Here is a 26,918-nt window from a genome sequence, read left to right as displayed (position 1 = left end):
TGTCCATTCTCTTCTGATGCCTTCCTTCACACAAAAATCAGTGAAATATTTATCAATATATTCTCCACTATTATCTGAGTGAAGCACCTTGATCTTCTTCGTTGTCGCATTCTCAATGAGAGCCTTAAACTCTCTAAAATGATCGAAGACCTCATCGTTGGTCTTCAAGAAGTAGATCCAGGTTTTCCTGGAATGGTTATCAATAAAGGTGATGAAGTATTCAGCACCACTGAGAGCTCTAGTGGACATCGGGCCACAAATATTTGAATGTATAAGTCGTAACATGCCATCTGCTCTGCTATCACTTCTTGGGAATGCTGCCTTAGCATACTTCCCAAGTACACATCCTCTGCACAAATAATCGTGTTCAGTGCCAAGTTTTGGAACCCCTGTTACTGTTTCCTTGAGTGTCTTGAGTGCTCTATGGTGTAGATGTCCCATTCTCCTATGCCATAACTCATTTAGTTCCTTCCCATCGCTATTGTCACTGCGTATCAATGCCATTGGAGAGTCGAGTTGCAACCTGTACAATCTATTGCTTCAGACTCCAATCTGTCTTACCTTCTTCCAGCTTGAGTGTTTAACAAACACTTTGTTCCCTACGAAGTGGATATCATATCCCTTATCTTGTAATGGAACACTGAAATCAGGTTCATTCTCAATCCTGGCACATGTAGTACATATGTAGCATTGGTGCTTGCTCCTGACTCCCTTTGAAAATTGATGGTACCTCTCCCTACTGGAGTACATTGTTCTGTTTCCCATCGTAATCTAGAAGAACATCTGCTCCTCCTTGTAGCTAGATAAATATTCTCTAACCCCTGTCATATGAGCTGATGCTCCACTGTCTATATACTAGACACCTTGTGAAGCTAAGCCTGATAAGCAAGCAAATTCATCCTCCAATCTGGAAGACAATTCAGAAGCTTCCTAAATATCAATTCAATCCATGGCCATACTATGTGTTATTCCTCTTCCCCCCGACACTGATTCTGCTACTGCAAATTGCTACAAAACCCCTCATGCCATAGATCAATAATTTGCTCTCCAACATAACTCTTGCCGCTATTCCTTGTTGGAATCACTAGTCTCGGGAAATTGATCTTTGTTGCCTCCTGCAACTGAAAATCGAATTTCCCAAGCAATTCGTACTGCCTGGCTAGGTAATCTGCGCAACCTCTATGAATTTTCTATTGCTGCTCCTTCGAAATTCCTTCTTCTTCGATCTCGGCTACCAATATCCTAAACTAGCGTTGATACCATGTGAAAATTTCATCCATTGCAGCAATTGGAAATTATTTTCCTAACTGTAAATTTAATTATGCAGTTTATTTTCTATGACAAACAATGAATAAAATCACAATTGCAAATTTCACCATAAAAACACTGCGGAAAAATAAAATATTGGAAACTAAGAAATTCTAGCACACATACAAATTTTGACACAGTTATTTTTGGACAATTGTCCCCGGAAAAACCCAATGTGGGAAAACCAGTGTAGCAGATGAGGGTTTTATTATTATTCTTTAGCAGCAATTCTGAGTACAATAGTTTAGATGCTCTACTGGCAATCTAATCTGAGGAAAAATACTGGAAAAATTATTGTGAGAAATTTCTCTCACCCCACAGTGAATTTCGGCCTCCAAAATTACCTTCCTAGCCACACGCAAATCCTTCTCCGTCAGCCTCTGCGCAGTGCTTGCGCAGTTTCTCTGGGAATTTCAACCCTCCTCTTATTGCCTCTCCTAGAACCAGAACACTTCCTCTTGAAATGCTATTGACCTTCTCTACCACCTGCTACTCACCCACTGGCTCTATCTTCTCTGTTGAGCCTCTGCTACTGAGAAAATCGAACTGCCCGGGCAACTGAGTATCTGCACTGGGATACTCTCCATCTACTCATCAACTTCTTATAATCTTTTGTTGGAGCACCAACGACCAAAATTAAAACATAATTGATGGCCCAGATTAATTCCCTATCGATCTGTGTGAATTTCTAGATGATTCTCACCTTATCTGATTTAATACTGATTAATTAACCATATTCCCTAAGTTTAGAATTAGGAAATATATAAAAATCGGCTAATAATCTAATTGAGACACTTCTAGGTGGAATTTCCAGAAATGATTTCTAGGTTTTGGAGATCTCATGTATTCGTGCCTCCCCACCAAATTTCATGGCTAGAACACATCCGACGCTACAGAAACTAACAATCCATGCCCAAAGTGCCCATGATAAGTAAGTAAAATTACTCAGCTATACAAACGAAAAGCCATACCTTCGGAGTCAAGAGGCCCACCTTCAAGTGAACAATCATAACAAATGGGCAAGGGACCACATGGTCGGCTTCGGTGGCAGAGATGATGGCACATTGAGCTATCTGGTGGCTGTAAGAGGTTGTTGGCTTCTAACTGAGCATCATCTAGGAGAAAAAGTTTCTCCTCTACATACTACCTCCAGGTGGTGGGTAACATTCTGCTCCAACTGGCACATGAGCTCTCGGGAAAGTGCAGAGCTACTTGATTGGGAGGTCATGAGAACACCAACAATCTCTTGGAATTGCAAACTTGTTGTCTGCACATATCAACGACCAAGCACACAGGACAACGTGTTTTTGTGGTGTCTTATGATCACCCATGCTTAGTATTAGGCCATAAAATCAAAAAGAAATAAAATTATAGTATAAATGCAATTTTTAATCTAAATGCAGCTAGTGTATCATGATATGATCATATGATCTTAGTTCTAATGAGAAAATCATTATGCCATGCATCCTAACCTACCATGAATGTTACATTATGCAAATGCTAGGTGTAATCACATAGCCAATGTAACCAACATATTATTAATTCAATTTAAAAGCATTTTCCCTTATGAACCACAATGAGGCAGGGGACCCAAATATCACTCTTCCCATTGCAATATTGTGATATTCCTAATTAGCTATCGCTAGTTGGAATATTTGATTTTGTTCAATTTTTGCCTTCTATAGTTATTTGTAAATAAAAAAAATGAGGAAGGGGGACATAACTCACTTTAGAAATAAAAAGTCACTTCCTAGGTAGCACAACATTGTGACTTAAAGGGGAGCCAAGGGGGCCAAAGGGGGACGCTAAATTGGAGCCCACGCGACACATGGAGAGACTGCGCAGGAGGGAAGAACACGTGGTAAGAGGAGAAACACGCAAGAGGAGGTGAGCCTAGGGATTGTGAGAGGCAGAGGCTATAAAATAGAGAGGAGCCCCCTCATTTTGGATCATTCAATTATGTGCATTTTGAGCTAGTCGTTTCGACTTCTGAGCACGCTGGCTATTTAGCTGGTCTGCAAAACTGTTTAGTGCATTGAGTGTCTTCGTTCAGAGATCTCACCCTTAGCCCCCGGGGACTTCGAGTGCCTGCTCGGGCAAGGTATTTCTATCGGAATTTCAACAGTAGTTTTATCAGCATTTCAGTAGTAGTTTCATCAGCATTTAGGAGGACTGTGCAGCACTTGGAGAGGGACGCAGTTCTTTTCGGTTGCAGTGCTGGATTGGGGTTTGCAGGGGGAGTTATGCTGGGAGATTGAGCAGGGGTCTAGCTCTTGTCTCATTGGAGGATTTTTGGCAGGGTTTCAGGCAGAGTTTAGAGGGGTTTTCTGCAGTGGCAGCGTAGGGCATTGAGGAACTGCGCAGAACCCCAAGAGGGTGTTTTTCGGGGGTCGGCCATTCTAGGAAAGCTTTCTGGGTTATTCTGGGTTTCTTGAGTAGAGCCCGAATCCAGAGTTTCAACTTTTTCCGAGGATGGGAGCAGCCCCAAATCATCATTTGTTTTTTAGCAGCAACAGCGGCATCCATGCAGAGAGGCCATTCTTGTCATTCTGAGAGTATTTCTTCACTTGCCTTGTGCAAGTCGAGGTGCCATCTGTCTAATCACCTCTTGTACTCATTTTATTGCTCAGTATAATAAAATGGCTTAGCATTTCCCGCTGCATTTCTTGCGTATCTGCTTATATTTCCAGTTTATATCATTATGTGCTGTTCCACTGTTATTTTATCACTTCTGGGATATTATATCATTTGCACATATTTGGTTGGAGTTTTTGCTGGGGTTTGAGGAATATTTTGGGTTAGGAATATTACAAATATTTGCTTGATGAATGGTAAGGGTGGGGGGCGGGATCATTTGAGGACCATGCATCAAGGGTCATGGATGAGGAGGGAAGATAAGAATCCAACTTGTGCAACCTTTCTTAGATCGAGCATATGGAGAAGTCAAGAACCAAGCTCATAAATTTTTGATGAATAGCAAGCTCGTGCATATCCTCCTCATGGCATGAAGAGATAGAAGGCTCATACACATCCATAATCACATCATCTTGATTATCGAGGGAGGAACAAGGTGGACTACAATCATCATATCTTGGGAAGAACCATAACCCCCTTTCAAGGCATTTGGAAGGCTCCTCAATTTCATGGCTCCCAAGAGATTCATCAAGAGGGGAATCAAACTCCTCATGATCATTGGGTCGAGGGTCATCATCTTGAAACATATAAAATAGGCCTCTCTAATGATCCACTTATTACATGCAATTTTTTATAAGATTATATATTTGCAGTTGCCAAGGTGAACTTAAAATGCCTTGAGAGACGCTCGCTTCACCATTCAAGCATTGACTTTGAAGTTCGATGAAGAGCTAGGGCTTCATTCTTCCAATGAAGTCACCAAATGATATATCAATAATGTCGTATGGTGAAAAAGACACACGTCTCGTGTCCCCAACAACGATGCCAAAATTGTTATCTCTCGAACTAGCAGGGGTCCTAGGAGGGGATCCTATAGAGCAACTACTAGGTCAAGTGACAACAATGGAGCGATAGTCCACTGTCATCTCAACTAAGGCTCCTTGCTCTTTATGGATTTTCACCGATGGGAGGAGACACGGTACAGGGGAATCACTAGATGAATGGATCAATAAGAGGATAAGGAGTGAGTCCTAAGGCCTATTCACAAGAGAGACTCATTACATAGCTTGCTTGCTTCAAAAGCAAGGTGATGGACTCTCTAGGAAGGAATAAGAGGATTCTCGAGACTAGGTTTTGAGAATATATCTTGTTAGGAGGGTTACTAGATTGGAAAATCCTTATGGAGAATTGGCCTTTATGTGATCTTTTTTGTGAAATTAGAGCTGTAAAGTTGCGGGCTACACTGGACCAAGTGGACCCAAAATTAGGTCAAGGGTATGGAGTTGATCAACCAAGGAGGGGCTTGACCTAATTAAGGAAGAGAAGAGTATCAAAGGACAAATTTTCTTTTGAGGCTTGAATACAATGATCTAAATGAGGACACTAGCCAAGGGAAACTTAGGGCCAAAAATGTTCTCTGAGCTAGGATTGTTATATCTTAGGATCGCATCATCAGAATCGCTTCAAATTTGGAGAGCCTCTCGAGATAACCTCAATGCAGTAGTGCACCAAAAATTGAGGTGTTCGGATGGCTAGGATGCCCTAGGTGACCTATTAGGGATAGGCCTAGAAAGAGAAGGAGAAGGTGGGAAATATATTCTGTTGTCGCGCAGATTGGCACGACAACGCTCGGACCGGGGGCTGTCACTCTGATCCCCGATCCCTCCGTTTAAGCCCGTCTCCCGCGGCTAAGGGGGGTAGACCCTGCGAGGTGATGAGATCAACTGTCGACCAGTTGGTTGGGAGACACGAGATACGATGATGAAAGGGCTCGATGGATTTGATTAATTTAGCAGACCAGTGCCTTAAGAGATTGTGGTTAAAACGATTACTTGTTAAATGGTGTAGAAACATGAAACATGAACAGTAATCATCTATCATCAACTAAATCACAATGCTCAAAACGATATCCAGCAACTGAAAGTTTCGAAAAGATAAATGCTTTAAACCACCACGAATCAAAAACCATCAACCAGATATCAATTTCGCATCTCGGCTTTAAAATTCAGCATGAAAGATATAACAGGAAAACAACTGAATCTGACAAAAATAAATTTTCCACGAATTTTTTATATATATATATATATATATATATATTTTTTTTAAATGAAAATCTAAAAAAATCTAAAAAAATAAATTTTATTCTAAAAAAACTAAACTATTTTAAAAATGAAACTAAAATCTAAAAATCTTTTTTTTTTATTTTTTATTTTTTTTATATTTTTTTAAAATCCAAAAAGGAAAAAATATCTAAAACTAAATTTTAACCAAAATAAAACTAAAAAAGAATGTATTTTTTCATTTTTTATAAAACTAAAATCTAACGTTAAAACTAAACATAACCCTAGACTAAACTAAAAAAAACAAATGCTAAATCTAAACATCAATTAAAACATAAAACAAAATTTAAAATCTAAGATTAAAACTAAACTAAATTAAACAAACATAAATCAAAAAATTTAAAATCTACATTAAAAAGGGCAATCGCATTTTTTATTTTCATGATATAATATAAAGAAAATAAATAAAACAAAAACTAAACCTACCATAATCTAAAACGAAATATGATTTTACAAAGCCAAGCCTAAACGAAACGTAAGTCAAAAAAAATACGCCCTGGAACATCTACGCATAGGGATATCACAGTCATCAAATCGAAAATGGATCAGATATATGGCTAAAAGCTGAGATATGCGTTAGCGAAAATGATAAAATCGTGACTCCTTAGAAACTTGACTGGATGCGATTCTGGAGATGATACGCTTACCTGCGCAGATGCGAATGAGGTTTGATGCCCACGTAAATAGTTTTAGGAAAATCGGAATACGATCCAAGATGTTACCTGGCCCGGAAGGTTGAGTCAAAATGTCTGCGGGTGCTGGTATTGTTTCAATGCGTTCCCCCCTTTTTATCTGTGCGTATGAATGCCGTCGTCGTTTTCCAAATGGACGTGCTGCAGTGGCGTGTTTGAAAAACTGTTTGCGGATTCCTTAAAAAACGCTGTTCCCCACGTAAATCTGTGCGTGGATTCAAAAGAAAACTCGTTCTTCACTGTCCAGCCAGCAGACTTGGACGACAGTTTGCGGGTTGAGGGGCATGGAAATCTCAAGCACGTTTATACGAAGAGAAATGATTTTGATGAAGGATGGCATAAAGACGGCTTCTTTGATGTCACCATTATCACTTGAATGCAGAGCTGAGGGTTTGCAAATGGAACGAAGAGGCTGTAGGAGATACGTTTTTGAATGAACAGGTTTCTTGACTGTCGCAGCAGCGTGAGTTTTCTGTAGGTTCACGAATTGCTCTGACAGTGGCAGCGTATGGCAACGATTTGAATCAGATTTCTCCACTTGATGCTCACAGGATAACACAATTTCGAATTTTTACTTGATAATGCTCAATGCAGTGAGGGTCAAGGAGATTGACTGCGGTCCTGCAAAAAAAACAAAACCCTATATCAAAACTGTATAAAGCAAACTCTTGAAACCCTAATAAAAATTTGTGAAAAGCAGAAGCTTGAAAACCCTAATAAAAAAAATGATTAATGTACAGATTTAGCCCCTTAGCAGCCAGATTTAGCAGTAAACACAGAAAATTTTTAAAGATAAGAAATTTCAGATTGTCACTGTGAAAAAGCTTCAGAAATTTTCTCATGCAGATCAGAAAGATAAAACCGAATGATAAACCCAGGATCAAATCCACTGGGCTCAGCAGAAAATGCTTGCGGGAGTTGGCTGGTTCAGCCGAGAACTTCCCCGAACGCCCACAAATTCCTTCAGAAAATGTTATTCTGCACAGCTCAAAACAATCGTCAATAAAGAGGGCAAAATGCTGCTAGATCTCAAACAGTAATGGAGATACCTGCCATTACTCCTGAAACCCTAGCAGCACCCAAACCCTAGCAAGTGAGCAAGATACCTGTACCCACAATACTCTAGAAAAGCTATTATTAACAGCTGAAAATAACATATGCAGAAAATGAAATGATCTCACAGCATTCCAAGAGAGTAACACCAGCAAGATATGGACCCCAAAGTCTTCCTTTATTAACCAGAAACAGATTTACAAGAGAGCTTCTTTAGCCTTAGACTCACAGATCCAATGAATTGAAATGACCCCCTAAGACCCTATATAAAGGAAATGATCCTAACGGCTAGTTCGAGTGATCCATGTAGAAATGATTTCGACCGTTGATGAGGATCAAGACATCTCTTGATCTCATCCGTCGATTTATTCACTTAAAATATTATTATTTTATTAGTTAGGGTTTTTGCTTGATTTTTTTTTTTTTTTTTTTTTTTTTTAATTTTTTATTATTTTATTATTTTTATTCATTTTTTTAATTTTTTAATTCATTTTAAAATGGATCACTGAACTAAACCTTCGGAAACATCACCTAGGACCTAGGACTTAGGACTCATGAGGGGATTTAAAACATTTCTCGACCCTCAGGACACATTACATCATGACTTTTACAAAATTACATCTTAAGGGACAAGCCCACTTAATACAGACCCTCATAAATCACCCAGCTCTGCGACACACGATAATCTAGCAGATCAACACACTAGGATTCTCCTAAAGTTCTAATGACAAAGTAAATCCCGGCTTTGGGGTCAGGTTTGAAGGAAAACTCTGCCGATCCGTGGATCGGTGAGACAAAAAACCTTCCGGGACGTAGATTATCATCAGAAAGTTAGGTCCACCTAGGCAAATTACATACATGACTCATGTCTGCTAAGATTATTTACAATTAATACATGCAGACTGGGTTTACAACAAAAATGATCAAGCTGCTGATGATGGCAGGATGGCACGGACATGCTGGTCAGGTGCTGCTTCTTTCTGTCAAGAAAAAACGGGATGCACTGCATGGGTAGTTGACCAGTAGAGGTCAACATCTGGCTCTACTTGGGGACACGTTGCTGCTTGCAGGAATGTGAGAATCCAGAATCTGCATCCATACAACACAAAAATAAGTAGCGTCCATCCATAAATCAGCATATACATTAAGCACAGGAAAGAAAAAGCTCTTCATTTATTAACTTATCTAAAGCAGAAATGAAAATGCGGAAAAACAAGGAGTAGGGTTAGAAATACGCTACAAAGGATGCCCTACGGCATCAGATGTGTTCAATATAGTGCATACTGAGCATTTGCCTGCTTTCAGGCAAATCTGTCGGCTGCTTGTCGGATGTGCCATGTCCAATTTTGCATATGGTAGGACTCTTTCCTATCCGAAAATCAAGCTGCTCACGGCCGTCTGATGCATCAAATCTTCGTCTAATCTTCTTCCTCTTGCGCTTCTTTCTGGCAGGATGAATTACTGATGATCTGGAACTTTCTGTTTCGAAACTATCAGATGAAGTGTGTAAGTTATGCATGCTAAGTCTTTTTTCATCTTGCATCTGATCTCTATCATTCTTAAGTCTGTCTGGATCACCCTCAATCAACCGTCTTTCAATCGAATCAACAACCTCCCAATAATAAGATGAATCTTGTTGCAGCAAATGAGAAGACTCCTGATCTGTTGATGTTTGCTGGTTTCTCTTATCCTCCACCAGTTGCTGAAAACTTTGAACTTGTATTTTAATGGCATCCATCTGACTAGAGTGTTCAACCTTTGTAGCACTGATTTGTCTGGCATGGTGTTCTTGCAGGTCTTTTATTACTTTAACATTCTTTTCCTTTATGTCCATCAAGCAATGCTGCATAAAATTTATTTCTTCTTTATGATTCGCTTGCATGTCAGCCACTTGATTATTATGATTGAACGTCATGATAGTCATTTCCTCATCCATAGTTAATAACTTGTTTTGCATAGAGTCAATTTCCCTATCATGATCAGCTTTCATGGTCACCATATTTTCCTCTAAGACTGACATCTTGCTTTGCATGCTTCTAATTTCTGTTTCATATTTAGTTTTCATGGCCTCAATTTCCTTAGCATGCTGATTTTGTGTGACCTCCAACTCCCTATTACGTTTTTCCAGGTGGGTGCATAAAGTTTTAACATCATTGATAAGACTAGTTTGATTGCTTTCCATATTTTTTACTAGCATCATTAGATCTTGTATAATTTGCTTTTGTTCTTCCCTTTCACTATTATTTGTCCCTGATTTTTCACTATCATGAACTTGATCTGCAATATTTTCGGTGGATGACACATTCTGACATGATGAATCGTCTTGGGATCTTTCACCATCAGCTGAATTACTTTCTTTCTGTTCAACAATTTTAGAAGTAGAAGGCAAGCTGTTTGGACTATCATATCTATCTTTAAAAGCATTGAGAATGTCTTGTAAAGAAGTGAAAAAATCATTAGGAAAGTTATTAAACCAATTCAAGGCATCACCCTCTAAAGAACGGACAAATAGACGCATCTTGAAATCTTCATTATTATATTGAGGAAATCTACAGTACAAGATCATTACACAAGTAAACATGTTTAAATGCCTTTTAACAGCGACCGAATCATCACCCGAGAACTTAAGTAATTTACCAATGGCCTCTTTCGGAAGATCATGGAGATTATCAGTAAAATGACATGGTTTAAATGAATAATCCATGATGAACAATAAGGGATCAGATGGATGATAGAACTAGCTCTTTGCTCAAGAAAATCAAAAGATGAAAGAAGTGGAGTCGCCACTTGAACAATAAAACTGATTCTAAGATCCAAGAAGTAACCAACAAACAGATATGCGGGAGGCTTCTTGTCTGGGAAAAAATAAAAAATGGAGTCGCCACCCAAACAAGAAACACACCGAAGAGATGCTGCTGATATGTGATGAAAAGATGCCAAAATATTGAATCTGCCAGCTCAAATGAGAGATGAGAAGATGAGAAGATGAATGTCGATGAAACTCCAGGAACAGAAAAACTCTGTCCCCGGCAACGGCGCCAAAAATGTTGTCGCGCAGATTGGCACGACAACGCTCGGACCGGGGGCTGTCACTCTGATCCCCGATCCCTCCGTTTAAGCCCGTCTCCCGCGGCTAAGGGGGGTAGACCCTGCGAGGTGATGAGATCAACTGTCGACCAGTTGGTTGGGAGACACGAGATACGATGATGAAAGGGCTCGATGGATTTGATTAATTTAGCAGACCAGTGCCTTAAGAGATTGTGGTTAAAACGATTACTTGTTAAATGGTGTAGAAACATGAAACATGAACAGTAATCATCTATCATCAACTAAATCACAATGCTCAAAACGATATCCAGCAACTGAAAGTTTCGAAAAGATAAATGCTTTAAACCACCACGAATCAAAAACCATCAACCAGATATCAATTTCGCATCTCGGCTTTAAAATTCAGCATGAAAGATATAATAGGAAAACAACTGGATCTGACAAAAATAAATTTTCCACGAATTTTTTATATATATATATATATATATATTTTTTTTTTAAATGAAAATCTAAAAAAATCTAAAAAAATAAATTTTATTCTAAAAAAACTAAACTATTTTAAAAATGAAACTAAAATCTAAAAATCTTTTTTTTTTATTTTTTATTTTTTTTATATTTTTTTAAAATCCAAAAAGGAAAAAATATCTAAAACTAAATTTTAACCAAAATAAAACTAAAAAAGAATGTATTTTTTCATTTTTTATAAAACTAAAATCTAACGTTAAAACTAAACATAACCCTAGACTAAACTAAAAAAAAACAAATGCTAAATCTAAACATCAATTAAAACATAAAACAAAATTTAAAATCTAAGATTAAAACTAAACTAAATTAAACAAACATAAATCAAAAAATTTAAAATCTACATTAAAAAGGGCAATCACATTTTTTATTTTCATGATATAATATAAAGAAAATAAATAAAACAAAAACTAAACCTACCATAATCTAAAACGAAATATGATTTTACAAAGCCAAGCCTAAACGAAACGTAAGTCAAAAAAAATACGCCCTGGAACATCTACGCATAGGGATATCACAGTCATCAAATCGAAAATGGATCAGATATATGGCTAAAAGCTGAGATATGCGTTAGCGAAAATGATAAAATCGTGACTCCTTAGAAACTTGACTGGATGCGATTCTGGAGATGATACGCTTACCTGCGCAGATGCGAATGAGGTTTGATGCCCACGTAAATAGTTTTAGGAAAATCGGAATACGATCCAAGATGTTACCTGGCCCGGAAGGTTGAGTCAAAATGTCTGCGGGTGCTGGTATTGTTTCAATGCGTTCCCCCCTTTTTATCTGTGCGTATGAATGCCGTCGTCGTTTTCCAAATGGACGTGCTGCAGTGGCGTGTTTGAAAAACTGTTTGCGGATTCCTTAAAAAACGCTGTTCCCCACGTAAATCTGTGCGTGGATTCAAAAGAAAACTCGTTCTTCACTGTCCAGCCAGCAGACTTGGACGGCAGTTTGCGGGTTGAGGGGCATGGAAATCTCAAGCACGTTTATACGAAGAGAAATGATTTTGATGAAGGATGGCATAAAGACGGCTTCTTTGATGTCACCATTATCACTTGAATGCAGAGCTGAGGGTTTGCAAATGGAACGAAGAGGCTGTAGGAGATACGTTTTTGAATGACAGGTTTCTTGACTGTCGCAGCAGCGTGAGTTTTCTGTAGGTTCACGAATTGCTCTGGCAGTGGCAGCGTATGGCAACGATTTGAATCAGATTTCTCCACTTGATGCTCACAGGATAACACAATTTCGAATTTTTACTTGATAATGCTCAATGCAGTGAGGGTCAAGGAGATTGACGGCGGTCCTGCAAAAAAAACAAAACCCTATATCAAAACTGTACAAAGCAAACTCTTGAAACCCTAATAAAAAATTTGTGAAAAGCAGAAGCTTGAAAACCCTAATAAAAAAAAATGATTAATGTACAGATTTAGCCCCTTAGCAGCCAGATTTAGCAGTAAACACAGAAAATTTTTAAAGATAAGAAATTTCAGATTGTCACTGTGAAAAAGCTTCAGAAATTTTCTCATGCAGATCAGAAAGATAAAACCGAATGATAAACCCAGGATCAAATCCACTGGGCTCAGCAGAAAATGCTTGCGGGAGTTGGCTGGTTCAGCCGAGAACTTCCCCGAACGCCCACAAATTCCTTCAGAAAATGTTATTCTGCACAGCTCAAAACAATCGTCAATAAAGAGGGCAAAATGCTGCTAGATCTCAAACAGTAATGGAGATACCTGCCATTACTCCTGAAACCCTAGCAGCACCCAAACCCTAGCAAGTGAGCAAGATACCTGTACCCACAATACTCTAGAAAAGCTATTATTAACAGTTGAAAATAACATATGCAGAAAATGAAATGATCTCACAGCATTCCAAGAGAGTAACACCAGCAAGATATGGACCCCAAAGTCTTCCTTTATTAACCAGAAACAGATTTACAAGAGAGCTTCTTTAGCCTTAGACTCACAGATCCAATGAATTGAAATGACCCCCTAAGACCCTATATAAAGGAAATGATCCTAACGGCTAGTTCGAGTGATCCATGTAGAAATGATTTCGACCGTTGATGAGGATCAAGACATCTCTTGATCTCATCCGTCGATTTATTCACTTAAAATATTATTATTTTATTAGTTAGGGTTTTTGCTTGATTTTTTTTTTTTTTTTTTTTTTTAATTTTTTATTATTTTATTATTTTTATTCATTTTTTTAATTTTTTAATTCATTTTAAAATGGATCACTGAACTAAACCTTCGGAAACATCACCTAGGACCTAGGACTTAGGACTCATGAGGGGATTTAAAACATTTCTCGACCCTCAGGACACATTACATCATGACTTTTACGAAATTATATCTTAAGGGACAAGCCCACTTAATACAGACCCTCATAAATCACCCAGCTCTGCGACACACGATAATCTAGCAGATCAACACACTAGGATTCTCCTAAAGTTCTAATGACAAAGTAAATCCCGGCTTTGGGGTCAGGTTTGAAGGAAAACTCTGCCGATCCGTGGATCGGTGAGACAAAAAACCTTCCGGGACGTAGATTATCATCAGAAAGTTAGGTCCACCTAGGCAAATTACATACATGACTCATGTCTGCTAAGATTATTTACAATTAATACATGCAGACTGGGTTTACAACAAAAATGATCAAGCTGCTGATGATGGCAGGATGGCACGGACATGCTGGTCAGGTGCTGCTTCTTTCTGTCAAGAAAAAACGGGATGCACTGCATGGGTAGTTGACCAGTAGAGGTCAACATCTGGCTCTACTTGGGGACACGTTGCTGCTTGCAGGAATGTGAGAATCCAGAATCTGCATCCATACAACACAAAAATAAGTAGCGTCCATCCATAAATCAGCATATACATTAAGCACAGGAAAGAAAAAGCTCTTCATTTATTAACTTATCTAAAGCAGAAATGAAAATGCGGAAAAACAAGGAGTAGGGTTAGAAATACGCTACAAAGGATGCCCTACGGCATCAGATGTGTTCAATATAGTGCATACTGAGCATTTGCCTGCTTTCAGGCAAATCTGTCGGCTGCTTGTCGGATGTGCCATGTCCAATTTTGCATATGGTAGGACTCTTTCCTATCCGAAAATCAAGCTGCTCACGGCCGTCTGATGCATCAAATCTTCGTCTAATCTTCTTCCTCTTGCGCTTCTTTCTGGCAGGATGAATTACTGATGATCTGGAACTTTCTGTTTCGAAACTATCAGATGAAGTGTGTAAGTTATGCATGCTAAGTCTTTTTTCATCTTGCATCTGATCTCTATCATTCTTAAGTCTGTCTGGATCACCCTCAATCAACCGTCTTTCAATCGAATCAACAACCTCCCAATAATAAGATGAATCTTGTTGCAGCAAATGAGAAGACTCCTGATCTGTTGATGTTTGCTGGTTTCTCTTATCCTCCACCAGTTGCTGAAAACTTTGAACTTGTATTTTAATGGCATCCATCTGACTAGAGTGTTCAACCTTTGTAGCACTGATTTGTCTGGCATGGTGTTCTTGCATGTCTTTTATTACTTTAACATTCTTTTCCTTTATGTCCATCAAGCAATGCTGCATAAAATTTATTTCTTCTTTATGATTCGCTTGCATGTCAGCCACTTGATTATTATGATTGAACGTCATGATAGTCATTTCCTCATCCATAGTTAATAACTTGTTTTGCATAGAGTCAATTTCCCTATCATGATCAGCTTTCATGGTCACCATATTTTCCTCTAAGACTGACATCTTGCTTTGCATGCTTCTAATTTCTGTTTCATATTTAGTTTTCATGGCCTCAATTTCCTTAGCATGCTGATTTTGTGTGACCTCCAACTCCCTATTACGTTTTTCCAGGTGGGTGCATAAAGTTTTAACATCATTGATAAGACTAGTTTGATTGCTTTCCATATTTTTTACTAGCATCATTAGATCTTGTATAATTTGCTTTTGTTCTTCCCTTTCACTATTATTTGTCCCTGATTTTTCACTATCATGAACTTGATCTGCAATATTTTCGGTGGATGACACATTCTGACATGATGAATCGTCTTGGGATCTTTCACCATCAGCTGAATTACTTTCTTTCTGTTCAACAATTTTAGAAGTAGAAGGCAAGCTGTTTGGACTATCATATCTATCTTTAAAAGCATTGAGAATGTCTTGTAAAGAAGTGAAAAAATCATTAGGAAAGTTATTAAACCAATTCAAGGCATCACCCTCTAAAGAACGGACAAATAGACGCATCTTGAAATCTTCATTATTATATTGAGGAAATCTACAGTACAAGATCATTACACAAGTAAACATGTTTAAATGCCTTTTAACAGCGACCGAATCATCACCCGAGAACTTAAGTAATTTACCAATGGCCTCTTTCGGAAGATCATGGAGATTATCAGTAAAATGACATGGTTTAAATGAATAATCCATGATGAACAATAAGGGATCAGATGGATGATAGAACTAGCTCTTTGCTCAAGAAAATCAAAAGATGAAAGAAGTGGAGTCGCCACTTGAACAATAAAACTGATTCTAAGATCCAAGAAGTAACCAACAAACAGATATGCGGGAGGCTTCTTGTCTGGGAAAAAATAAAAAATGGAGTCGCCACCCAAACAAGAAACACACCGAAGAGATGCTGCTGATATGTGATGAAAAGATGCCAAAATATTGAATCTGCCAGCTCAAATGAGAGATGAGAAGATGAGAAGATGAATGTCGATGAAACTCCAGGAACAGAAAAACTCTGTCCCCGGCAACGGCGCCAAAAATGTTGTCGCGCAGATTGGCACGACAACGCTCGGACCGGGGGCTGTCACTCTGATCCCCGATCCCTCCGTTTAAGCCCGTCTCCCGCGGCTAAGGGGGGTAGACCCTGCGAGGTGATGAGATCAACTGTCGACCAGTTGGTTGGGAGACACGAGATACGATGATGAAAGGGCTCGATGGATTTGATTAATTTAGCAGACCAGTGCCTTAAGAGATTGTGGTTAAAACGATTACTTGTTAAATGGTGTAGAAACATGAAACATGAACAGTAATCATCTATCATCAACTAAATCACAATGCTCAAAACGATATCCAGCAACTGAAAGTTTCGAAAAGATAAATGCTTTAAACCACCACGAATCAAAAACCATCAACCAGATATCAATTTCGCATCTCGGCTTTAAAATTCAGCATGAAAGATATAACAGGAAAACAACTGAATCTGACAAAAATAAATTTTCCACGAATTTTTTATATTTATATTTTTTTTTTTTTTTTTAAATGAAAATCTAAAAAAATCTAAAAAAATAAATTTTATTCTAAAAAAACTAAACTATTTTAAAAATGAAACTAAAATCTAAAAATCTTTTTTTTTTATTTTTTATTTTTTTTATATTTTTTTAAAATCCAAAAAGGAAAAAATATCTAAAACTAAATTTTAACCAAAATAAAACTAAAAAAGAATGTATTTTTTCATTTTTTATAAAACTAAAATCTAACGTTAAAACTAAACATAACCCTAGACTAAACTAAAAAAAACAAATGCTAAATCTAAACATCAATTAAAACATAAAACAAAATTTAAAATCTAAGATTAAAACTAAACTAAATTAAACAAACATAAATCAAAAAATTTAAAATCTACATTAAAAAGGGCAATCGCATTTTTTATTTTCATGATATAATATAAAGAAAATAAATAAAACAAAAACTAAACCTACCATAATCTAAAACGAAATATGATTTTACAAAGCCAAGCCTAAACGAAACGTAAGTAAAAAAAAATACGCCCTGGAACATCTACGCATAGGGATATCACAGTCATCAAATCGAAAATGGATCAGATATATGGCTAAAAGCTGAGATATGCGTTAGCGAAAATGATAAAATCGTGACTCCTTAGAAACTTGACTGGATGCGATTCTGGAGATGATACGCTTACCTGCGCAGATGCGAATGAGGTTTGATGCCCACGTAAATAGTTTTAGGAAAATCGGAATACGATCCAAGATGTTACCTGGCCCGGAAGGTTGAGTCAAAATGTTTGCGGGTGCTGGTATTGTTTCAATGCGTTCCCCCCTTTTTATCTGTGCGTATGAATGCCGTCGTCGTTTTCCAAATGGACGTGCTGCAGTGGCGTGTTTGAAAAACTGTTTGCGGATTCCTTAAAAAACGCTGTTCCCCACGTAAATCTGTGCGTGGATTCAAAAGAAAACTCGTTCTTCACTGTCCAGCCAGCAGACTTGGACGGCAGTTTGCGGGTTGAGGGGCATGGAAATCTCAAGCACGTTTATACGAAGAGAAATGATTTTGATGAAGGATGGCATAAAGACGGCTTCTTTGATGTCACCATTATCACTTGAATGCAGAGCTGAGGGTTTGCAAATGGAACGAAGAGGCTGTAGGAGATACGTTTTTGAATGACAGGTTTCTTGACTGTCGCAGCAGCGTGAGTTTTCTGTAGGTTCACGAATTGCTCTGGCAGTGGCAGCGTATGGCAACGATTTGAATCAGATTTCTCCACTTGATGCTCACAGGATAACACAATTTCGAATTTTTACTTGATAATGCTCAATGCAGTGAGGGTCAAGGAGATTGACGGCGGTCCTGCAAAAAAAACAAAACCCTATATCAAAACTGTACAAAGCAAACTCTTGAAACCCTAATAAAAAATTTGTGAAAAGCAGAAGCTTGAAAACCCTAATAAAAAAAAATGATTAATGTACAGATTTAGCCCCTTAGCAGCCAGATTTAGCAGTAAACACAGAAAATTTTTAAAGATAAGAAATTTCAGATTGTCACTGTGAAAAAGCTTCAGAAATTTTCTCATGCAGATCAGAAAGATAAAACCGAATGATAAACCCAGGATCAAATCCACTGGGCTCAGCAGAAAATGCTTGCGGGAGTTGGCTGGTTCAGCCGAGAACTTCCCCGAACGCCCACAAATTCCTTCAGAAAATGTTATTCTGCACAACTCAAAACAATCGTCAATAAAGAGGGCAAAATGCTGCTAGATCTCAAACAGTAATGGAGATACCTGACATTACTCCTGAAACCCTAGCAGCACCCAAACCCTAGCAAGTGAGCAAGATACCTGTACCCACAATACTCTAGAAAAGCTATTATTAACAGCTGAAAATAACATATGCAGAAAATGAAATGATCTCACAGCATTCCAAGAGAGTAACACCAGCAAGATATGGACCCCAAAGTCTTCCTTTATTAACCAGAAACAGATTTACAAGAGAGCTTCTTTAGCCTTAGACTCACAGATCCAATGAATTGAAATGACCCCCTAAGACCCTATATAAAGGAAATGATCCTAACGGCTAGTTCGAGTGATCCATGTAGAAATGATTTCCACCGTTGATGAGGATCAAGACATCTCTTGATCTCATCCGTCGATTTATTCACTTAAAATATTATTATTTTATTAGTTAGGGTTTTTGCTTGATTTTTTTTTTTTTTTTTTTTTTTTTTTTTTTTTTTTTTTAATTTTTTATTATTTTTTATTATTTTATTATTTTTATTCATTTTTTTAATTTTTTAATTCATTTTAAAATGGATCACTGAACTAAACCTTCGGAAACATCACCTAGGACTTAGGACTTAGGACTCATGAGGGGATTTAAAACATTTCTCGACCCTCATGACACATTACATCATGACTTTTACAAAATTACATCTTAAGGGACAAGCCCACTTAATACAGACCCTCATAAATCACCCAGCTCTGCGACACACGATAATCTAGCAGATCAACACACTAGGATTCTCCTAAAGTTCTAATGACAAAGTAAATCCCGGCTTTGGGGTCAGGTTTGAAGGAAAACTCTGCCGATCTGTGGATCGGTGAGACAAAAAACCTTCCGGGACGTAGATTATCATCAGAAAGTTAGGTCCACCTAGGCAAATTACATACATGACTCATGTCTGCTAAGATTATTTACAATTAATACATGCAGACTGGGTTTACAACAAAAATGATCAAGCTGCTGATGATGGCAGGATGGCACGGACATGCTGGTCAGGTGCTGCTTCTTTCTGTCAAGAAAAAACGGGATGCACTGCATGGGTAGTTGACCAGTAGAGGTCAACATATTCTTTTAAGTGACCACCAATGGTTGGATCAGTGTCTTGCTTAAATCTATAATTTTCAATTAACTATATACTAATTATTTGCTTTTGTATGTATTAATGAAGACTTATCTCCTTCCACTTCCATAACATAATTTTATCTTGTAGTGTAACAAATGGATTATACATACTTTGTGACCTTGGTTGTTTGTTCCCTTTACTATAAGAACATCTTTTTCAAAGTTATGTAAACTTTCACAAGCCAAATGTTTTGTTATGCTTCCACTAATGGGATTAGACATCATTTAGACTTCTCATGAAAAAGTTCTGTTAAATGTTATATTGATTGAGTTAGAGACATTTGTGTTTTTAATGTCTAGGGTTTTCTATCTTTTTCAATTCCCTCCCGATGAGTCTTGGGATCAGCATGGGTAGCTCTTTCATGGTCTAGAGTGCAAGTATTTTAAATTTAGTTTAATGTGCTTGATTGAACAAGGTTGATAATTTTGTGAGCTTTCTTGAGGACTTGCATGCATATATTGATGATTTGTTTTAACATTTTGAATTTCCCACTCTATACTTCTTAAATGTAGAAGATAACATAGTGCATATGCTGTTCTCCATGTACTATCTTTTTATTTTTAGTGTCATGAGATATTTTTGAGGGACAAAGGCCATAATGATGTCTTATAGCCATTGAAGATATGCTTTCTATTTTATTTTATTTTCCTTGTTGGTATTGATGTTTTCTAGATTTTTTCGAGTTCATAGTTTATTAATAAGTACTTCCTTGAAAATTTTAGGTAAATGAAGAAATTGAATTAAAGATACAGCAAACAAGGGTGATTGAGTCTGAGGTTGTCCAATGCTCTAAGAAGGAAAGGGACTTATTAAGAAAGGAAGATGACTTGATAAAAATTATCAATGTCAAGGAGTCCAAGTTGAATGACTTGATGACAGTACTTGGTATGATAACACTTCAAAGCAAAATGATTTGATATTAAGTAAAATAAGTTCATGAATTTCTATTACATCTTCTATTTTCATAAAATTGCAAAATAGGCCACATCTTTAGACAATCTCTTTGTGCTTCTTTCTTCAATAAAAGTACTTTCTCACTTTTATGTGCCTAGTTTTTCTAGGGTGTTCCTACATTCTTTTTGAGCATTTGTAGATATTGCTATAAATCTCCTTTTTTTGTAACTAGAGGAATCGACAATTGGGTCAGTCTCGTATTCATGTGACATGGGGTTGATTCCCGCCGCTACCACTATACCTTTGGGGCTTACGACCTCTTCTCCTCTCCATAGACCAGGTTACAACAAGGCGACTGAACCTTGGATCTCTTAGTTTCCATGATTTCCTATCACTTCGATAACCGATTGAGCTACCACCCGGGACTGATATTGCTATAAATCTTATTTTAATGACTCAAGGCCCTTTTTCTCCTCTCACATGAGATATTTTTTAATCCTTGGTATAGTCTTTTCTTTTGGTTAGTGTTTCATTTCAGATGCATGTTACCTTTAGGCTTTAAGAGTCTCCACACACTACTATCTTCTTCTTGACTTTTCTACTAATATCTCTTTGTATGTTATGTCCAATAATAGTTCTTCAATATCTTCCTTTATTTTGACACATAATATGTTGATTCTCTCAGAATTGAAAGTTCTACTTACCCAACGTGGATAATATTTTATTAATTGTTTTGGTTTTGTTAGCATTATTGCCTAATTTTTTAAAAATCATACTTCTGCCGCTGCGATAATTTGCATTATAATTATTGCCTAGCATTATTCTTCCAGCTATTTGCATCTTCAGCTTGTGGCTTCTTTATACACAAAAAATCAACAAAGGTGTGCATTTTCAGCGCTGCCACATACTTGGAACAGTAGCATGAACAATCATTCACATGTGGCAACAATTTTCAGCCATCAAATTGAATGCAACCAATAGTTTGCAGATTTATGTTGGAGCTACCTTCTAACCCCATGTTGCTTGAAGCTATGACGGGTGATCTTTGTGGAAACAAGAAAGGATGTTGGAGCTCTCAAATCAGCCTTGGGAGATTCCTTTTGCAAGTTCTAACTATGATTGGTTGTTTGAGAGTGGGTTGTCCTATTCATATACCAAAGATTCCTCTTATATCAGCCCCATCAGCAGTGGATTAAATCAACCTCGGTATGAGCTTGGCATTTCATTTGGTGATCAGCTGTCATCCTCATTCTTAAACAGCACAACTCCAAAGGTTCAAACATACACATGGGCGGAATTCACAGTCTCCTTGTTTTGGTTTATTACCAATCGTAAGGGGAGATTTGTTGTGGTTTATGAATTGACTGCATGGCTGCATAGACCCTTTGATTACACAACGTTATTTCTTCTTGTTGTTAGAGTAGAGTAGGAAGAATAAGCTCAACGTTTGTGAGCATTAGATTTCCTTTATGCTATATTTGTATGTTGCAGAAAATGTCTAGTACATTGCTATAACAAGGTTGTTCCCTTATGGGAACTGTTGCTGCACAAACTAGCAGGCCTAGTAGATAGGCTAGGGCTTTTGGGCACAACAACAATTTGGGACAAACGCCCACTGTCACCACAGCCTATATCCCCTTTTCTTGGATTTTCACCGAAGGGATAGTCTCAGTAACCCTCACTTGTGATTAATATATCTATACCAGAGTTCAAAGTGAGGCAAGGATGGCTCATTCAATGGAAAGGCTCAATTGAGGCGTAAGCTTAGGAGAAGCTATGATGGCTTTCCATGAGCCCTTGAGATAAATACTCTACGAGACCTAGGCTTGAGATATTTGACGAGATAAGATATCATCCAAGGTCAAGAGAGTCAGGAGAAAAGGTTTTGAATGATATGCACTAAAGTATGAAGCTTCAAGAAATCCCTAAGTTGAAGTTCAACTTCAAAGGTTCCCACTTGATACGAAAGCTATGGCATCAAATCAAATGAAATTCCACCTTCAGAATTCATTCAAAACTTGTGGATGTGTAGAGGAGACACTAAGGAAGAGTCCTGTCTGGACAAAATCCAAAAATTCCTCCTCCCTAAAATTTCGCACCAAGCCCTAGAGAGGCTCCCTTAGCCTTGAGGGACAAGGAAAAAGAGAGAGAAGGTGAAGAAAAGAGATTTGTCAATGAGAAGGTGATCACCAAGGATTTCTAGACCAATGCTTGCCTATTGGGAAAAATGGAGTCAAGAATTACTTAGATTTGATGATTTCGCTCTTCAAGGAGACCTAATGCAACTTCGCTAACCCTAGAGGAGGCAACTTCACAACTACAAAAGAATTTTATACTTCGTTGTCAATATTTGATGGAGTTTCAAGGTTGCAATATGCAAGACTAACCCCTAGGAACATTCATTCATCATTGTCCATGAGTAATGCATGCAATACTTCCAATAATTTTAATGTTCTCACAATTTCACATTAATTAGGGCACATTAAAGATCATGAAAAGACATTCCATACATTAGACATTAATCATTGTAAAATATAGCATCAAAATGTACTTACAAGACAATGAGAGTATATCCATCCATCAATATTGCAAAAAGAAGCTCCAAGAAAAGATAGCAAAAATTTCCAAATGTCAAAGTGCATCCCAACATCCAAAATTTCGTCAAAACTTGCAGGTTCGAGTTTCTCAAGTAGAGAGATTGAAATCCAAGTGATGATAAAATACAAATGAGGTCTCTCTTATTTATATAAGCCTCTCACAAGAAATTTACTTTAATGTGTAAAATAACATGTCTTTGATGACAAGCCCACCAAATAGCTACTAAAGTGAATGATAAGCAATCCCAAGTGGGCCGAAATAGTGCAAAATGGAGTAGGAAGGGCAGTTGGAAGGCCAAGATGAGCACTTAATGTGCTGTGATGAAAGTGAGGGCCTTGTTACCCACCACCTGTGGGTAGTGTATATGGGAGAAACTTTTTCTCCCAAATGGTCCTCGGTTGGCAGCCAACACCCCCTTGGAGCCCCCAGATAGCTCGATGTGCCACTTTCTTCGCCACCTGAGCCAACCATGTGGTCCCTTGACCCTCTGTCATGAATGTATGTTTGAAGGTGGGCCTCCCAACCCCAAATGTATGGCTTTTCATTAGTATAGTTGATTATTTTCCTTAGTTGTCATGGGCACTTTTGAGCATGAATTGGTGGGGGGATTCGGCGGAAATAGTGGGTTAGGTTTGTATTTTTGTCTCCATTGCCCAATTTCGTGGTTACCCTTGTATCCTAGTCCCATGGGATCTTCTTTACTGGCCATTAGCTTTAGGGTTGGCACTACATAGGAAATCTTGATTTTGGTTGCGTGGTCCCACTTCTTGATACCACTTACATTACTCCCTCTCCACTTATTTGAGCCCCATTCATTTCTTTTCCCATTCGGATCCACATATGTCCACATAGGGTTAGACCCCCCTCCCCTTGTCCACACCTTGGGTCATGTTTGGAACGATGACTCGGAGGTTGATGCATCTAAAAAGAAAGTAAAAAGAATAATTTGGCCACTCTCAATAGGAAATTTACCACAAAATGCAAAAGATGGTTGAGACATAAATTTAGCATGTGGACAAAAGCCAAACATGAGCTCTACCCCTTATTCATGGCCATCACCTTGGTTCCTATGGGCCCTAGATGAGCCCCCTCCATCATGAAGGAACCCATGATTGTCTCAATCCCTGGTGGGCGATAAACTGCCCCACCTCAAGGGGGTATTCACTACTATATATTACACATCATGCTCTCCATCCCCTAGAGCCCTGAGTAGTTATGAAGAAAAATCAATAAAAGACAAAAGGCATATGAAGAAGGGTGGAAAAACAAAGGCTGGGGTAACTCATGTACCACAATTTTCTGCCTCATACACTCATATACTCAGGTGTGGGATTCCCATATTATAGCTACCCATGCACCTTGACATGTGGTCTGTATGATTACCCTAATCCCCACTCCATTCCATCATTATATCATTTGCCACCAACCTCTTAAAGGATGTACTATGGACATGCCACCTCCTTTAGAGGTTGAAACCACCTAATAGGGTCCTTGGAGACACTTAGCATGCCAAAGCCCACTATGGAAGGGCATGCCACCATGAAGTGCCCCATTGATCCCATGATTTGTAAGCATTATTACTTGATTATTCTAATGATTTGTTGTATTTGAGGGCAAGGGGATGCATTGGATCTTATGCAAGATTGCAGGTGGGTCTTCATTTAGAGCTTGGTCTCCCTATACGGGGTCCTAGCCCTCCAGAGGGCCACATTGGCACTTGTAGGGTAAGCATTAAGAGCCATGGGCCTCCACCATATCAGATATTACTTCATGGATCCCTAACAACATTCATTGATTTCTTGTGTTCCACCTTTTGGATGAGGGTGATGCACCTGGTCCACCATGCCCAGCCGGCTCCAAGGTTGCACCATACACTTGGTAGATGTTCCAGGATGCCCCCCATTGCAGAGGGAGGGCTTATGTCATTACTCCAGCCCTTACAGATGGTCTACAGGCATATTTGATCCATTTGGAGACCCATGAGGATGTCCTTGTGCCCCACACCCACTTGGGAGCACCACAGGTTCTTGATTGGATAACAAGGGGCCAACCCCTTGTCCACTATGTTTGGAGTCCATTTCTTCATTATGGCACCCCTTGGACTTCATCAGGCCTCCTCAAAGGCCCAACGACTCACTTTGTTGATCATTCGACCCTCTTGAGAGGCTTATCTTTACATTATTGAGCTATTTGGTGGGCTTGTCACCAAAGTTTTGTTATTATGCACATTATTTTATTTGAGGGGCTAAATTAGGCCTAATTAGCTAAATCAAATTCATTAGGAAGTGTATAAATACAAGTGTGATGAATCATTTTGATCATCATCACTTGGATTGGGTTATTCTCTCCTGTGAGATTTTCACTATACCTTTTGAGGATGAGTTTGGATCATATGGATGAATTTTGATGTTTGGTTTTCTCTCTTTGTCCTGGGGCTTCTCCATTGGAATATTTTGATGATTGTATATACTCTTTAATACATGTAAATGCTCTTTTAATCCTATTTTTGTTATTTACTTTGTCACATGCATGTTGCTGGGATTTTCACTATGCTATGTAATGTCCCAAAGGGAACAATTTTGGGTTTTCTTGAAATTATAACTCATAAATACTTCAAATAAAAATTTCATTCATAAACAGAAGATTTAAATGTAAAATTTAACAACATAGAACATGCAAATAACGATAATGAGCAGAAGGAAATCTCAGCTTTATTTATAATATATAAATTGGGGTTTTACATGTCAAAACAACTGATATAGTTGAGATAGAACTGGCCTCAAGAATCTGCTCCAATGCTGCCCTGGCCCTCCACCAAAACTGAACTGAACTGCCACTGCTAAGCTCTCCTGTGAATTCTGGATGAATTCACCAAGGGGAGATGGGTGCTCGCCCAATCTCTCTAAATCACCCGAGGGTTTCTGTCCTGGGGCTACTGCTGAAGTAGAGAACCAGGTTCTCAAACCTCTCCACAAGAAGAAAATACAAATCCAAGATGTCCTCCAATGGCTTCCTCCTCTTTTATAGATCTAATGGGCCCCTCTAGAATCTCCTATTTTTTATTATTTTAATCATGGAGCACTTTTCCGGTTTCCCTCTTTTATTTTAATTAAAATATTCTTTTTAATGCGGAAATGGGTAAATTGGCCTCCATGTCTCCTTAGCTCTGAAACTCACATCTAGCCATCCCATCATGTAGATATTCTCGTTCCGGTTCCAACGAGCTATGACACTAAGGTGTTCTGTCAAGTATTCGTCTCGGAATGCCACCTTAAGTGTAATTAATTGAGTCAAGCCCAATAATAACTTTGTTTTTTGAAAGTTGTCGGAATGCGCCAGAACAAAAGGCAAACTGTGCGGATGATGGAATATACCAAGCGAATGCCATCGAACCTTATAGAAACTCCTCAAAACCCCTCCAAAAGCACTAGGGCCCGCTGATGACGCCAACCTGCACCTGTGGCTTGTCTGCCCCCAACTCTGAAAGTCCATCCTAACCATGTAATAAGGAACACCAGAAAAAGGAACATTACAAAATCCTCCTGTCCCAAGATTGATTTCCCTCAAGCAATCCAAACCTGTGGACCAATCTGGTGGCCCAACGCAACTGGGACCCAATGGCTGGATCCCATACGAACCACAGAGTGATGCTCTGCCTCTTTGTCAACCCATCATGAACGGATCCCTTAATGCCCGGATCCCAAATTGATCTCTGACTGTACCTGTCATCAACCAATGCCACCATAGCCAATCAACGCCCAACTCCCATGGCCTAGATTGTGCTCTGTGTCCGACTATAGCTGCAACTCCATAAAGCGAATACCAACTCATCACCTCTCTTCAATCCAAACCTTGGCATGACCAAGGTCAATGTCACCATGCTGATGATGT

The 26,918-nt window shown here is 38.4% G+C and overlaps 1 protein-coding gene across 1 annotated transcript in view; it reads left to right on the top strand.

Moving 5' to 3' along the window:
- LOC149168863 (uncharacterized) overlaps positions 1-26,918 on the top strand; it is a 446,780-nt gene that overhangs the window by 71,579 nt on the left and 348,283 nt on the right. The window contains exon 2 of the mRNA XM_089426985.1: positions 20,258-20,420. Coding sequence (XP_089283111.1) covers positions 20,258-20,420 — 163 coding nt within the window. The remainder of the gene's footprint in view (positions 1-20,257; positions 20,421-26,918) is intronic.

Source organism: Pinus tabuliformis, chromosome 4_2 (genome assembly GCF_031772625.1).
Source record: "Pinus tabuliformis cultivar Carrire ecotype Pingquan chromosome 4_2, CPIR1, whole genome shotgun sequence".
Lineage (NCBI taxonomy): Eukaryota > Viridiplantae > Streptophyta > Pinopsida > Pinales > Pinaceae > Pinus > Pinus tabuliformis.
Note: the sequence above shows the minus strand (reverse complement) of the source record. Positions and strands in the feature narration are given on the sequence as shown.